Source organism: Cetorhinus maximus, chromosome 9 (genome assembly GCF_964194155.1).
Source record: "Cetorhinus maximus chromosome 9, sCetMax3.hap1.1, whole genome shotgun sequence".
Classification (NCBI taxonomy): Eukaryota; Metazoa; Chordata; class Chondrichthyes; order Lamniformes; family Cetorhinidae; genus Cetorhinus; species Cetorhinus maximus.
Genome location: NC_135887.1, coordinates 78,795,296 through 78,808,524, shown reverse-complemented (window position 1 = coordinate 78,808,524; position 13,229 = coordinate 78,795,296). Strand labels below are relative to the sequence as shown.

Sequence of the window (13,229 nt, the reverse complement as noted above, 5' to 3'; positions counted from 1 at the left end):
TTGACCTTCCCATTCACAGGAGGCGGGGGTTCATTTAAATATTTTATTGAGGCTATGCACCTCAGATTTCTTTCTGCCTTCCAACCTTAATGCTGGCCAGCCGCCGAAGGGAGGCAAGGACTGCTACATGGAACAGGTAAGTGCGTTTCTAGCGCTGCTTGTGGGCCAGGAGGAGCAGTTGTGCTTCCCTTGGCTCACCAAGGAAACCTGCTAACCTCCCCAGAGATTGTACCACCCCTTGTAATCCGATGCCCTCCCATTGCCCTTGATCCCCTTTGGCCTCCGCACAATCTTCTCCAGGCCGCCACTCTGCACCCCACCCAACCATCCTCAGATCAATGTCACCTTCCCCAATCTCTCTGGCCACCCCATTGATGTTCCCCTGACCCCCAACCTCAGCTCGTCCCTCATTGATGTTACCAACATCAATCACCGCAGGCACCTAATTGATGGTCTCATCAATATCCCCCCACTCCTGATCCTTATTCCCCAACCTCCCAACCCATCAATGCCTGCTTGTACCACTAACACCTCAAGACAGGATGTGATGTAGTAGTCTCATGACCTGTAGTTAGTCAGCAAGCAACAGGGTAAAGAGATTAGATGTGTTATACTTAGCCTCCTAGTGAATACTATCTGTATATAGTCTTATCTTTAAAGTAAGAAACACATTATTGTTTCACCAATCCTTGCGCATGATTGGTACATTTACGTTGAATAAAAGAATAACATGACACTGACCTCTCTGACCAACAATTTGTCTCCTGCCTCCCTCCCACATCGATGTCCCCCCCACCAACCTCCAATTTCTCCCTCCCTTCTCTCTGCTCCTGTGCTGTGGTATGGTGCTGAAGGGCTAACTGCCTGACATCCAGCCAACCTCTCAATCTGGATGGCTGCGACTGGGGAATAGATTTCTAAAATGATAATAAGGTCCTGCTGTTGAATTTGGCAGGGACTGAAGGAAATCCATTCTTCAGGGTTTCCTGACTGTAAAACTGCCCCTCAGCCTCACTTGCTCCCCATCTCTCTGTTAACATCAGGCCCTTTCATTTCTGACCTTGGTGCAAATTTTGCATCAGTGATTCGAATTGGTTGCACATTAAAGGTGTGGTTATCCGAGCACACGTTGTCTGAGGGTCCTTACCCAGAATATTGCAGGCACATTACGCTATGCTTAAAAAACATGGACCATAATGTGACTGTTTTGATCTTTAAATTCTGAACACCTGCGACAGTAACAATTGTTCTAACAAAAGATCATTGACCCAAAATGTGAATTCTATATTTTACTCTGCAGTATTTTGCTTTCATAGTAACAATATCAGTTTAGTTCTCTCCCAATGACATTATCAACACTAAGAGATAGAAACTTGGCCTCCCATTATAGACCCCGTTTAATATTCAGTTCCTTGTTGGCTTTGATAACATTGAATATTGGTGGGTCAAGTAACGGTCACCAAATCAATGACCAGGAAGGTGATTCGAATTGAATCAAGTTCATTCTATTTTTGAGATTTCAGTACTTTGCTGCAGCAGAAATTCCCTTGACAATAATCCTAAAATTCATAAGTTGTTCTTTTCCTACACAGGTGACTGTTACAACAATCGGGTATGGGGACAAGGTCCCCCAGACTTGGATCGGCAGAACGATTGCTTCATGTTTCTCTGTTTTTGCAATTTCGTTTTTTGCACTTCCTGCTGTAAGTTTTTTTTTTAAAGCAATTTCTGATTGTAGGATTTGGTTCAAATATTTACTTATCACTTAGGTCAGTCAGAATAAAAGTTACCGTATGTAATGTCCTTCATAAGCAAAAGGATTTAGTTGGAAAGCTTGTCTTGTTATTGTGAAAGAAACTTTCAATGATTGACATATCCGGGCCCATAAATATTCTCTTAGAATCATCACTGTTCAAACCGAGAAGCTGAATCGCTAGAACTATAGAATTGGTCACCAGCACAGCCTGCTGGTATTCACCTATATCATATCTAAATAGATAGCTGGGTAAAGAGGAGATGTATAATCAACAGATACCTGGCTAAAGAGGAGGTGTATAGCCAACAGATACCTGGCTAAAGAGGAAGTGTATAGCCAACAGATACCTGGCTAAAGAGGAAGTGTATAGCCAACAGATACCTGGCTAAAGAGGAGGTGTATAGCCAACAGATACCTGGCTAAAGAGGAAGTGTATAGCCAACAGATACCTGGCTAAAAAGGAGGTGCATAGCCAACAGATACCTGGCTAAAGAGGAGGTGTACAGCCAACAGATACCTGGCTAAAGAGGAAGTGTTTAGCCAACAGATACCAGGCTAAAAAGGTGTATAGCCAACAGATACCTGGCTAAAGAGGAGGTTGCAGTTAACATATACCTGGGTAAAGAGGAGATGTATAGTTAAAAGCAAAAAACTGCGGATGCTGGAAATCCAAAACAAAAATAAAAATACCTGGAAAAACTCAGCAGGTCTGGCAGCATCTGCGGAGAGGAACACAGTTGACATTTTGAGTCCATATGACTCTTTAACAGAACTAAGTAAAAATAGAAAAGAGGTGAAATATAAGCTGGTTTCGGGGGGGGAGTAGGGGGGGTGGTGGAGGGGGGGGGGGTGGGGGTTGGTTGGGACAGATAGAGCTGGATGGAGGGCCAGTGATAGGTGGAGATAGCCAAAAGATGTCATAGACAAAAGGACAAAAGAGGTGTTGAAGGTGGTGATATTATCTAAGGAATTTGCTAATTAAGGGTAGAAAGCAGGACAAGCAAGGTACAGATAGCCCTAGTGGGGGTGGGGTGGGGTGAAGGGAAGGGATCAAAATATGCTAAAAGGTAGAGATAAAACAATGGATGGAAATACATTTAAAAATAATGGAAATAGGTGGGAAAAGAAAAATCTATATAATTTATTGCGGGAAAAAAAGGGGGATCGGAAAGGGGGTGGGGATAGAGGAGAGAGTTCATGATCTAAAATTGTTGAACTCAATATTCAGTCCGGAAGGCTGTAAAGTGCCTAGTCGGAAGATGAGGTGTTGTTCCTCCAGTTTGCGTTGAGCTTCACTGGAACAATGCAGCAGGCCAAGGACGGACATGTGGGCATGAGAGCAGGGTGCAGTATTGAAATGGCAAGCGACAGGGAGGTCTGGGTCATGCTTGCGGACAGACCGAAGGTGTTCTGCAAAGCGGTCACCCAGTCTGCGTTTGGTCTGTCCAATGTAGAGTAAACCACATTGGGAGCAGCAAATGCAGTAGACTAAATTGAGGGAAGTGCAAGTGAAATGCTGCTTCACTTGAAAGGAGTGTTTGGGCTCTTGGACGGTGAGGAGAGGGGAAGTAAAGGGGCAGGTGTTGCACCTTCTGCAGTTGCATGGGAAGGTGCCGTGGGAGGGAGTTGAGGTGTAGGGGTTGATGGAGGAGTGTACCAGGGTGTCCCGGAGGGAATGGTCCCTGCGGAATGCTGCCAGGGGGGGTGAAGGGAAGATGTGTTTGGTGGTGGCATCATGCTGGAGTTGGCGGAAATGGCGGAGGATGATCCTTTGAATGCGGAGGCTGGTGGGGTGATAAGTGAGGACAAGGGGGACCCTATCATGGTTCTGGGAGGGAGAGGAAGGTGTGTGGGCGGATGCGCGGGAGATGGGCTGGACACGGTTGAGGGCCCTGTCAACCACCATGGTTTCCCCACGTGGTTTCCCCACCGTAGAGAAAACCGCATTGGGAGCAGCGAATGCAGTTGACCATATGACTGCATTGACCAATCGCTACATAGCGCTGGCTTCTTGGGTAACTGGAAGTCTAGAGCTGGAGATGATTGAAGAAGCACACATGGTGTTAGTGCTCTGTTCTTATTTCTGATAAACTACCAGTGTTTGTTCAGTTAAACGGTCTCTCTGCCTCTATTGTTTCAAGCACCAACTAATGTGTTAATATTAAAGGTGCAGCTCACATTTGCTTGATAAGCGAACCTGATAACCTAAAACAAAAAATTGGCAACAAAGATAAACTGGATCAATTGACGCCAATCAAGATAGCCACGGTAAGCCAGCCAAGTTACTTCGCCACTACCTTGAAGCTGTTTGAAAGTGCAGTCTCCTTAGTCATCAAGTATGCCGCAGTTTGGGCATCTTGAACCATTCGACCCCGTTTCCGATGACTGGTCTCATTACGTCGAACAGCTAGGGCAGAATTTTACATTCAGCGTGCAGGTGTGCGCCCAACATGCCGGAACGTAAAATGACGTCGGGCGTGCGTCCCGGCGTCATTGTGAAGTCGCATGATATTTTGTTCAGCGGACGCACGCCGGAGTCAGCTGCGCGCCCGCCGATAATTGAAAGGCCTATTAAGGCCGGTAACCTGAATTTTATGCTGCCCGTCCAACCTTACGGTTGCGGGCAGGCGAAAAGGCCAAGCGGCCTTAATGCTTTTCAGGAAACCTCATCCACGAGCAAGGTGAGGTTTCCTAAAGCTATTACAAATTAAATAAAAAGTTTCATTTGAAATTTAAAACATGTCCCATCTCATGTGACACATGAGGGGATATGTTTCATTGAATTTTTCTGCTTTTTATTAATTTTTTCAAATAACGCTTCAATCTCCCTGAGGCAGCTTCGTGCCTCAGGGAGATTGGAGCGCGCTTTTGCACGCATGCGTGAACTGCGCGCTAGGCCCGGCTCTCCCTCCTCCCCCTGCCTGCACAGGTAGCGCTCACTACTGCTCATGGTCCACGCGGGGCAGGCCTTAATTGGCCCACCCGCATGAAACCACGGTGTAGAGCCGATCACAGGCGGCGGTCGACTCCGCAACCACCCCTCCTGCTCCCGCCAAGCCTGCCCGACGAATGGAAAATCCTGGCCCTAGCATTCTTCTTTACTGCTGACGGCATCACGAGGGAGGACAAGAAGACGGCGATTCTTGTCCACAAATGGGAGCAAAACATATGGGCTGATCCGCAGCCTCATGTCACCAAACACCCCAGCTATGGAGACTTTTGTCGAGTTAGTAAATATTGTCAAAAACCACCCGAAGCCAAAGCCCTCAGTCACGATGCAGCGTTTTAAATTCAATTTGAGGAATAAGCTTCCAGGAGAGATAATCATTGGCTATGTTTCTGCTTTAAAGGGATTAACGCAATATTGTGAGTTCGGAACTTCAATTAATGACATGTTGAGAGACGAAATGGGGGACGATGCTATTTAAAAGCAATTGCTATGTGAAACTAATCTAGACTTCAGTAAGGCATTAGAATTGGCAACAGCCATGGAGGGCATTGTTAGAGACTTGGAGGCGATAAAAGATACACAAAATGGCACCGTCCATCTTGTAGGGCAGGAAGGGCCGGTAACAAAAGGTGTGAAAACGTCGGACTTCGCAGAAAGGTGGAAAACGCCCACTATGTACAGACCATTGAAGAACAACAGTACTACAGTGAAAACCCACAACATTAATGAGAGAAATGCATCCAGGCAACCTGCAGGCGATCGACAATTCAGAAATATTGAACACTTTTTCTGCCCCCAAAATGCAACATTGTAAAGATAGGCTGAGACAGCATTTTAAAAACAAAGGTAGAAATCATGAAATCTGTCTTGTTGAAGAACCAGAGGAAGCAGAATCCGATACCTATTCATGAAAGTGGGTAGATCTGAGCCAATCCAGGTAGTCATTAGAATCAATGAACAATCCATCAAGATGGAGGTCGATACTGGGGCATCAATGTCTGTCATAGGAGAACATACATTCAGATACTTGAATAAAGGAGTCCATCCTTTAATTTTGAAAGAATCAGGCACTAAATTAAAACCATATACAGGAGAAGAAATAAGAGTGAAAGGGATATGTCAAGTCCTGGTGCAGTATGGGGATTAGTCTGTAAATTTACCCCTTATATTAGTAGCTGGGGTGGGACCCAGTTTAATTGGTGTCAACTGGCTCAAAAAGGTTAAATTGCCGAGATTTTTCAAATCAGAACGAGAAACTTACAGGAATTGTTACATAAGTACGCTTCCATTTTCAGTGACGAGCTAGGAAGGATTCGTGGGCTGCAAGCCAAAATCCACATGGACACTAATGCAACCCCCAGATTTATCAGAGCCGGACCAGTCCCTGATGCTCTATGGGACAAGGTTGAGACCGAGCTAAACAGGCTAGAAAAGTTGGTTATCTTACAACTGGTGCAATTTTCCGAGTGGGCAGCACCCATAGTGCCCGTACTGAAGCCAGACCAAGGTGTTCGCTTATGCGGTGACTGTGAATTAACTGTAAACAGAGTGGCCAAACTTGATAGACACCCGATACCAAAGGTTGAGGAATTATATCCAAAATTGGCAGGGGTCAGCGCACATTCAAAACTCGACCTGAGCCACGCCTACCAGCGGGTAGAGTTGGAAGAAGGCTCCAGGGAATTCGTGACCATCAATACACATCGAGGATTATGCCAATATACTCGACTACCCTTTGGGGTCTCATCGGCATGTGCTATTTTCCAGCATACCATGGAAAATCTGCTTCAGGGACTGCCCCATGTCGTTGTTTATCTGGGTGATGTCTTAGTCACTGGACTACTGATGAAGAACACTTAGCTAATTTGGAGGAGGTGACGAAACGCTTCTCACATAGCAGGGGTATGCTTGAAACGAGAAAAATGTATTTTCTAAGCCAAGGAGGTAGTTTACTTGGGCCATGACCCAAAGAAATAATTGATTTTAACTTGCAATGCATCCTTTTATGGAGTAGGGGCTGTACTTTCACATCAGATGGCGGGTGGCTCCGAACAGCCCATTGGTTATACTTCTCGCACACTCAGTGCTGCAGAGCGACGATATTCTCAAATTGAGAAGGAGGGCTTGTCTGTTGTGTTTGATGTTCGGAAATTCCATCAATACCTCCACGGTCGCCATTTTCACATTATATCCGACCACAAGCCTCTGCTGGGATTATTTGGAGAGGATAAGGCAATACCCCCATCGCGTCTGCTCACATCAAAAGGTGGGCACTGATATTGGCTGCTTACGATTACACTTTTATTCAGCTTCAGGAAGCCAGGTGGCACATGCTGATGCGCTGAGCTGCCTCCCCCTGCCAGATAACAACGTGAAGGTTCCAATTCCCCAGGAACTTGCCTTAGTGCTAAATTTTTTGGATTCCTCCCCTGTCCAGGCCAAACAAATCCGTGTGGGGACAAGCCGAGATCCACTTATATCTCATGTCCGGGAACAGGTCTTAAATGGGTGGTCAAGCAAGCCAAAGTCTGATGACATGAAGCCCTATTTCAGTTGCAGATATGAGCTCACCTGCCAGGACAGCATATTGCCCTGGGGAGCAAGGGTTACCATGGTCCTAACACATAAAAACAAGGAAGTCAAGGATTATGGGGAACAGGCAGGAGAGTAGAGTTAAGGTCACAATCAAACCAGCCATGATCTTGTTGAATGGGTGGGCAGGCTCAATGGGCCAAATGGCCTACTCCTGCTCCTATTTCTTATAATCTTATGGTGAAAGTGAAGCAGTGATCTGTAGAGTCCTGGTGCATTTGGCCTGGTGAAGGTGAGACAGTGATGTTTACAGTCCTGATTGCAATCTTTCAATACTCATTGGTACAGGAGTAGTACAGGAGTGTATAATGTTATGCTAATGCTAATGTTATATGGCTATTCAGAAAAGGGGAGAGAAATAAACCAAGAAACTACAGGATAGTCAGCCTAACATTGGTGATAGGGAAGTTACTGGAAATTAATTTCAGGGACAAAATAAATTGTAATTTGGAAAGGCAGGAGTTAATTAATGAGTGGTGAAGGTGATGCAGAGACTTGCTCAAGGCAAACCGTGTCTGTCTAACGTGATTGAATTCTTTGATGATAGAGTGGTTTGATCAAGTTAGCACAGTCAATGTTGTATATGTGGACTTGAGGAAGGCTTTTAACAAATGTCTCATAGGTGACTTATTAATAGAATGGAAGCCAATGAAATTAATGGGAAAGTGACGACATAGATACAGAATTGGCTTAGTGACAGGAAATAAAGGGCGGTAGTGGACGGATGCTTTTCAGACTGGGAGGTGATTTGCAGTGGTATTCCCCAAGGTTTGGTTTTAGGTCCATTACACTGCGATTTTTATAAGCAACCTAGGTTCGGTTGTGAGGAGCACCATTACAAAGTATGCAGATGATACAAAACTTTGCCATGTAGTTAATCAAGATGATCATCTTCAGAATAACATAGGATGGTGAAATGAACAGAAGCATGACAGATGGTATTCAATGCGAAGACACGTAAAGTGATGGCTTTTGGGAGGACAAATATAGAAAGACAGTATGCTGCAAAGAGCATGATTTTGAAAAGTGCAGATGAACAGAAAGCCCTCGGTTCCATATAGACAAATCCATTAAGGTGGCATGGTGAGTTAGTAAGGTGTTTAAAAAATCATACTAGAACCCTGATTAGGCCTCAGCTGAAGTATTATGAACAATTCAGACACCACACTTCAGGAAAGATGTAAAGGGCTTAGAAACGGCACAGATGAAGTTTACTAGGATGTTACCAAGGAGAAGGGATTTCAGGTATCAGGAGAGGTTGAAAAGGTTCTCCTTGGAACTGTGAAGATTAGTCGATGACCCAATAGAGGTTTTCACTATGATGAGAGCTTTTGACCGAGTAAATATGGGGGAAAAAAATTTCTGGCAGGTGAGTCAATAACTAGAAGTCATGAATTCATAATCATTGGGAAAAGACCTGGCAGCAAGATGAGGAGACATTTTTTGACTGGGATGGTTGTTGGGAGCTGAACAAATCGTGGAAGCTGATTCCATAAATAACGTGACAGGTACTTGAGGATGAGTAACTTACAGGGTTATACACAAAAAGCAAGATGTGGGACTAAACATGACTGGCCTTTCAAAGAGCTAGTACAGACATGCTGAGCTCAATGGCTCCTTTTGTGCTGTAAATTTCTATAATTCTATGTTCTTGGCCTGGTAAAGGTGAGGCAGTGAAGTGTAGAAAAAGACGTGTGGAAAAGCTTTCCCATTGATACCGGTGCTGTTATATCTCCCTACTGCTGCTTTGAGATATTTCTAGGTATCCAACTGCTCTCTGTAGATTTATTTATTCATACAAACTAGAATGAACAGGAAATGATAGATTCAGCCTGTCCCTTGTCCTGTCTCATGCATCACAATGCATTTACCCACCAGAAAGCCACATAATTTCCTGGGCAATGTGAACAACCAGATAAAAATCCAGGCAAATTAGAGGAAAATATTTGAAAAGTTCCTATTTGATTCCACTGGGTGGTCAAATCATCGGTGTCGATCACACTAACCCTGATCAATGTTATACAGTATTCCACCATGTGATCTCTGCCCCTGCCAGAAACAGATCCAAATCTTGCTCAAAGAATTTAGCATATCAATGTTTGCTGTATTAGCTGGGCAGCTTGTTCCATAGGCCCAGGAAAGTTTAGGATTTTGATGACATTCCCTTTAGCTATGCTTCTCATTGGTCACCTTCCAATGTGCCTGTGGCTGATTAGGCATGCTATAATTTTTTAAAAAAAATATCTATTTTCATCTTCCAATTTTCCCACTGCTTTCCTTGAGGCACAGATCTACAGGCTCCAGCCAAATCTACAGCCAATCATTTCCTTACCCCGGGGCAATTGAAAGCAATTCCAGAACCTCTACCATCCAGTTGAGATCAGACAAATCAGCACTTGAACCTATGGCTTTCCTGGTCTGTACAGCTCAGCTTCATGTTTGCAAGCACATTTACCAAACTAGAACAGGGAATTCAGGAGAAAGTTCTTTATCCAGACTGGTCAGGAAGTGGAACTTACTACTTTATGGAATCATTGAGGCAAATAACATAGTTGCATTTAAAGGGAAGCTAGATTAGCACTTGACAGAGAAAGGAATGGAAGGTTATGTAGGTAGGGTCAGATGTAGAGTGGTGGGAGGAGGCTCAAGTGGAACACAAATACCAGCATTTGCTAAAAACAGAAAATGCTGGAAAATCTCAGCAGGCCTAACAGTATCTGTAGAGAGAAAAACAGAGTTAATATTTCGAGTCCGTATGACTGAAGAGTCATAAGGACTTGAAATGTTAACTCTGTCTCTTTCTCTCCACAGATGCTGTTAGGCCTGCTGAGTTTTTCCAGCATTTTCTGTTTTTGTTTCAGATTTCCAGCATCCGCAGTATTTTGCATTTATACCAGCATTGACCAGTTGGATTGAATGACCTGTTTCTGTGCTGCACATCCCATGTAATTCTACTGGGGAAGCCAGCACAAATGATTTGACCTGATTTTCTCTTGTGCCATTCCAGGGGATTCTGGGTTCAGGGTTTGCTCTCAAGGTTCAACAGAAACAACGACAAAAGCATTTTAACCGTCAGATTCCAGCAGCTGCATCCCTCATTCAGGTACGTCGTGGTCAGCTGCAAGCTGAACAGAATCCAATGTTGCAACATTCAGGGAGCCAATCATGAGTGGCGATTTACAGTCAAAATCTATATTGGCTTTGAACTTGGCCTCTTAAATTAATGTTATTGTTTGAATGTTTACCTTTGGGATTTTTTTTTTCCCAATCAGTAGATCTTTCCAGAAACTTTAGAAATTGTAATTTTTTTCTTAGGTAGGGTTGCAACAACCTACTTTAAGTTGAAAATTGTAGCCCACATGATATTGAAGGAAATTCAAGTCAATTTAATTTGTTTTTTAAAGAGCTACTTTATTGTCATCATGCAGCACACAAACGATTTGCGAGTATATTGTAATCAACAACAGTACATAAAACCAAGTCATTTTGCAAGATCATAAATTTCATGTTGTATGAAGCTTGCCAGATGTACCTCCTTAATGCATCGCAGATGTCTTTTTTAAATGCTCCCATGATAGACTGTCACCACTTCCTGAGACTGCACACAAATATAGGGAAGGATTGGTGTACAGGGAAGTGAAGTTCAATAATGTGGGAAGAGAAGAAATATTTGTGCTATTAGAAATATTGGCTCAGTACTTGTGGAACCGTTCAAAAATTTCCTCAAGACGTGCTCATGTTTAAACACTTGATTAACTGGAAGGTCTTGTGGAATGTCGTCGGAGTAGATTCATGTATGTATACCTCATCTACAGCTGGAGCAGAAGGGAAATGAAGAGGAAGATAAAGGGATGGGGTTCAATGGGATGAATACAAGGACATGTAATTTGTTAAAGAGGGAAAAGAAATGACCACTAGGAAAGGCATAGCTGCAGATTTGAAATATAAGAGCAAGAAATTATTTATATCTTTCACAGTAAGAGGTTAATCAAAGAAGGGATGAGAAGTTTAAAAGGTATAGTACTGTGCTGGGAGACTAAAAGATTCCTGCCCCTCTCCAAAAAAAAATCCAGCAGCCATCCCGTGTAAGCCATTTTGTTGGTCTTCTGCCGCAGCTATGTGAGAGTCTAGGAGAGCTCCTGTGGTATTTCAGGGATATTTCTCAATGTGAGCTACCCGCCTCAGTAGCCAAAATCTCGCCCTCGAGCTTAAAAACCCAATTCAAATGAGTCAAATTTGCATATGATACTAAGCTAGGAAGGGCAGTGGAATCTAGAAAAAGCTCAGAAATCATGTGATAAGTTGGGCAAAATCTGTATCTGGGCTGAGCAATGGGAAGTTAATTACTCATGTAAAGTGATCCCCATTGAAGGAGAATTGGGCTGCATTCACACTCTAGAAATCAAGGTGAAATAGCCAAAGACAAAGTTGAAAAAAGCCTAGGAGTCATTGCAGACTTGATGCTGAACATACCCATCCAATGCTGAGCCATGACATCAATAAATCTATTTCAATGTTGAACTGTAAAGTCAAATAGTCAAAAATCAAATCAAAGATCAGACTAAAACTTGAGAAGTGTATCCAGCTCTGAGCACTGAGGCACAAGGGACAACAAGCACATGTTGGTGGCACTGTAAAAAAAAAAGCCAAAAGATTAATTACCTCATCTGAGTTTTGAACCTTGAAAGTTTACATTTGAGAGGTAATCTTACAGAGATATACAGAGTAGTTAAGCAAAGGATAAGGTAAGGTAAGTCTAGGCAACTACTTTAAATTAAATTATTAAAGTATAGCACAGATTCACACATTCAAAGTGGTTGTTCTTCTACTCTTTTGCCTGTATTATACTGAATTCGCTGATTACTGCTCTACATTGAATGGACATGTTATGGATATGTAGGAAAGTATGTTGTGAAGAGGACAAAAGGAGGTTGCAGGTGGATATAGATAGGTGGTTGAGTGAGTGGGCAAAAATCTGGCAGTTGGAGTATAATGTAGGAAAATGGGAAGCTGTTTACTTTTGCAGGAAGAATAAAAAAAAACGAGTGTTACTTAAACTGAGAATGGCTGCCGAATTCCAAGGTGCAGATGGATCTAGATGTTCTAGTGCATGAGTCGCAAAAAGTTAGTATGCAGGTACAGCAGTAATTAAGAAGGCTAATGGAGTGCTGTTTTTTATTATGAGAGGAATTGAAGATGAAAGTAAGGATGTTATGCTTCAGTTATACAGGGCATTGGTGAGACCACATCTCGAATATTGTCTGCAGTTTTGGTCTCCTTATTTAAGGAAGGATGTAAATGATTTGGAGGCAGTTCAGAGGAGGTTTACTAGATTAATACCTGGAATGACTGGGTTGTCTTATGAGGAAAGGTTGGACAGACTGGATTTGTTTCCACTGGAGCTTAGAAGAGTAAGGCGTGACTTAATTGAAGTATATAAGATCCTGAATGGTATTGACAAGGTGGACGTGAAAAAAACGTTTCCTCTTGTGTGTGAATCCAGAACGAGGAGGCACTGTTTTAAAATTAGGGGTCGCCCTTTTAGGACAGAGACAAGGAGAAACCTTTTCTCTCAGCGGGTTGTGCGACTTTGGAACTTTCCGCCTCCAAAGGTGGTGGAGGCGGGGTCATTGAATATTTTTAAGGCAGAGGTAGATTCTTGTTAGGCGAGGGAATCAAACGTTATCGGAGGTAGATGGGAATGTGGAACTCAAAATATAAACAAATCAGCCATGATCTTATTGAATGGTGGAGCAGGTTCGAGGGACCCAATGGCCTACTTCTGCTCCTATTTTGTATGTTCCATTGTTCCTTGGCCTCTTTGAACTTTGGTAGTAGGTATTTCAACACCATCATGCGCAGGAGTCGGCAGCGCGCCCGCCGACAATTAAAAGGCTTATTAAGGCCATTAACAATGTAATTGAATTACAT

The 13,229-nt window shown here is 43.3% G+C and overlaps 1 protein-coding gene across 7 annotated transcripts in view; it reads left to right on the top strand.

Moving 5' to 3' along the window:
* LOC144684740 (potassium voltage-gated channel subfamily KQT member 1) overlaps positions 1-13,229 on the top strand; it is a 767,141-nt gene that overhangs the window by 255,917 nt on the left and 497,995 nt on the right. For 5 of the 7 annotated variants that reach the window (XM_078548911.1, XM_078548912.1, XM_078548913.1 and 2 more), the window contains exons 8-9: positions 1,593-1,703; positions 10,306-10,401. In XM_078548911.1, coding sequence (XP_078405037.1) covers positions 1,593-1,703; positions 10,306-10,401 — 207 coding nt within the window. The remainder of the gene's footprint in view (positions 1-1,592; positions 1,704-10,305; positions 10,402-13,229) is intronic. The other 2 variants (XM_078548916.1, XM_078548914.1) reach the window with 1 other exon arrangement.